General features: G+C 41.2%; 1 protein-coding gene across 1 annotated transcript in view; it reads right to left on the bottom strand.

Moving 5' to 3' along the window:
* PTGER4 (prostaglandin E receptor 4 (subtype EP4)) overlaps positions 1-3,016 on the bottom strand; it is a 20,248-nt gene that overhangs the window by 14,368 nt on the left and 2,864 nt on the right. The window contains 1 exon segment of the mRNA XM_011966275.1: positions 94-145. Coding sequence (XP_011821665.1) covers positions 94-145 — 52 coding nt within the window.

The following is a 3,016-nucleotide window of genomic DNA, read 5'->3' as shown; positions in this document are numbered from 1 at the left end:
GAACTCGGCTTCCAGTGGGGCTACCACTGAAACCAGCGACCCTTTCCGCCTTGCTGCCTGCCGCTTGGAGTGGACTATTTCTTGAACCTCCTGCCCGCGGGCCGCAACATCTAGGTCGTGGAAGAGAGGGCAGTTGCTTTAGCATTCTACCTAGGGTTGGCCGAGAAAGGAGGAGAAATGGGGTGTCTGTGTGCGCTAGCGCGTGCGCCCCTGGGTTAGACTTGGGTGCGCCCAGCGGACGTGGTAGGTGGGTGAGTGGGTACCAGGTTGGGCGGGGAAATAACGAAGAATCCATCCTCTCACCATAAAAGGAGTTGGAGTAATTTGGCAGTGACCGGGCTGCCGGCTGCGCTTGGTAGGACACCCCAGGCGAAAAAGGAAAAAAAAAAAAAAAAGAAAGAGGAGGAGACAGTGACTGCAGCCTCTCCCGGCGCAGGTGGCAGAACCTTGCAGCTTTCGAGAGGTGGAGCCTTGGTGGGGTTGGGAGGACTGCCTAACTGCGATTTTTTTCTCCTTCTCTTTCCGGGGAACTTCTCCGCCCTGAAAGGGTAGAGTGAACTTCATGCCTTCGGCCGTGTTATACTCGTTAGACCCCATTCACCATAAATCCTTTGAAAGACTAGTGGAGGGTGAGAAGGGGGTTTGAAAGTCACTGGGGCAAAGGAATTCTCCAAGCACCACCTCATGATTAATTCTTGGAAAAGCCTGTTTGCGCGGCCCTTACAATTAGTTTGACTTGTCTAATGGTGAAGTTTTTCTCTGTACTCCTTCTACTCTGTTTTCTAAAACTAGAACTAAAAACTTAAAAAATTGTAAAACTTCATGGTGTAATTAAAACCCCTTTACCATTTTTTTTTTTTTTTAAAGTAAGATTGTGTGGCCCTATTGCACAATTTAAATTCCTGGAAAAACCTCTTCCCATCTGCAGTGTACAAGCATTTTAACATATGTCTCCTCACAGGGTAAGTACATAACTGGATTCTTTTATATGATAAGCAGATGCCCATTTCTTAAATGTTGTTTCTTGAATGAACAAACCTCCTAACTGGTTCTTCAGTTGGTCTCAGCAACACATGGGTAATAGGAGAAACTAAGAGGACTTTCCGATTTCAAGTAATTACAGGTCATAAAATATCCAGAATCATATTTACTTGCATAAGGCACTATATGGATATATTAAAACAGAATTGTTCTGTTTATACTATTAATAATATCAGAAGGAAAAATACATATTTGTTAGCCAGTATTAAAAAGATTGATGGTGATTGGTCATTTTCTTAGAATCTTCTTTAATCAGCACTCTAACTACTTCTGTTGTTGATGCTTCCTTTGAACAGTAACCTCTAGGACTGTGTCAGCACAGAAAACAAATCAACATTAGAGAAAAGGAAACTGCACACTCTGCGCCGTTCCTCACTAACCACATTGCTTTGCTATCACTCATGTCAGTTGCTTGTCAGTAAATATATGGAGGGGAGGCTGGGAAGTTCCTTATACTCACTTTCTGCTAATACAAATATATTTTTTTCAGTTTTCTTTCCATATGAAGCTTGTAAAAGAGACAACAATTGGTTGCTATTTATTAATTTAAGTATGATGAAGAATATATTACATATAAAAACAGACGCTGCTGAGATAATTAATAACTGTTACAGGTATTAGCATGTCATTGACAAACCAGACTTGTTATCAATTGAGCTATTCTTCTTACTAGTCCTTTGAATTTTCTTTCTACAGTAGCTTTAGGAAGAAGAAAAGTAAATAACCTAATACTCAATACTAAAAAATTGTAATGAGGTTTATCTGTAGTCTCTTTTGTTATGTGATTCTTAAAACTTAAATGTAGCTTTCAAAAGTAGAAGTTGAAAGTTTCGGTAACAAATTATTTTATTTTCTTAGTTTGAAAAACTAGGACAGTAGAATTCAGTGTCTCTCACACTCTGCCAGGAATTTGCATTGCAAAAGGAAAGGAAGAATTGCCATAATTATGTGGGCAATTCTTGTCATTTTTTTTCAATGAAAAGATTTTTATTCTAAGCACTTTTAAAATTCTCCCTCGCAGTTTCTGCCACAATCCCTGCTTGCTTCTCTATGCTGAAAGACCCCAGTTCAGTTCTTTAAAACTGTCGTTAAATAACTCTGAAGGTTTGACCTACTCCAGGAATTGTCTGATCAGTTTGATTGCTCTGTTCTAGCTAATTATTTGACTACTTTTTTGAGTAAACATATTCAGGTGGGAACCCATTTGTAAACAAAGGCTGCTTGGGAGCTAGTAATCACTTTTAGTTTTCCTTGGATCAAAGAAAATATGGGACAGACAGGACCTGGCTCAGCCAGCAGGAATGGGGTGAGAAAGGGGATCATTTCCAGGAGGAAGGCAGCAGGATGAGTCAGATCTGGCCTGGACCCCTTCCTGAGCCACAGCTGGCAGGATCTTAGAGCATTCCTGAAGCACTAATATTCATGTAGCAAAGCCTGGGCAAATTGTGTTTGCTTTTGTCTTTCATGACAGGCCATGCAGAGACTCAAAACAGAGTGTGAAAGGCATCTATCAGGTACAAATAACAAAGTACCCTTGGACACATTTACCCTTCACAGGCTTATCCAGTTGGTTCAGTGGATTACAAACATGGCATTCACCTAACCCTACGATGACTGCCCTCCCTTTTTAGTGGTACATTTCAAATGTGTGGCCTCTTAATTATTTTCATTTTCTAAGCATTTTCTAAGCATGATTTTCATTTTATGCTGAGTCCAATGCCTGGAGTTGACACCTATCAGTGGTGTGATTAACTCCCCAGCATCTTCATGTGGCGATAAACTACTGCTGTGGAGGCTGGCCACTACCTACTGATTGCTTCAGGCTGCCCTGACAGCCTGCTCTGACAATTACACTCCTCAAAGTAATAGCTTCCTGTTCTTTTATTCTGCTGTCTCCCCTTTTTTCCCTCCAGTTTCACTACACCCCCATGTGGATTGGACCAATGGGCAAAGAAAGGAGATTATATACCTGCAG

The sequence above is a fragment of the Mandrillus leucophaeus genome, unplaced genomic scaffold, assembly GCF_000951045.1.
Source record: "Mandrillus leucophaeus isolate KB7577 unplaced genomic scaffold, Mleu.le_1.0 Scaffold119, whole genome shotgun sequence".
Classification (NCBI taxonomy): domain Eukaryota; kingdom Metazoa; phylum Chordata; class Mammalia; order Primates; family Cercopithecidae; genus Mandrillus; species Mandrillus leucophaeus.
The sequence above is the reverse complement of the archived record's forward strand: the minus strand, read 5'-3'. Positions and strand labels throughout refer to the sequence as shown.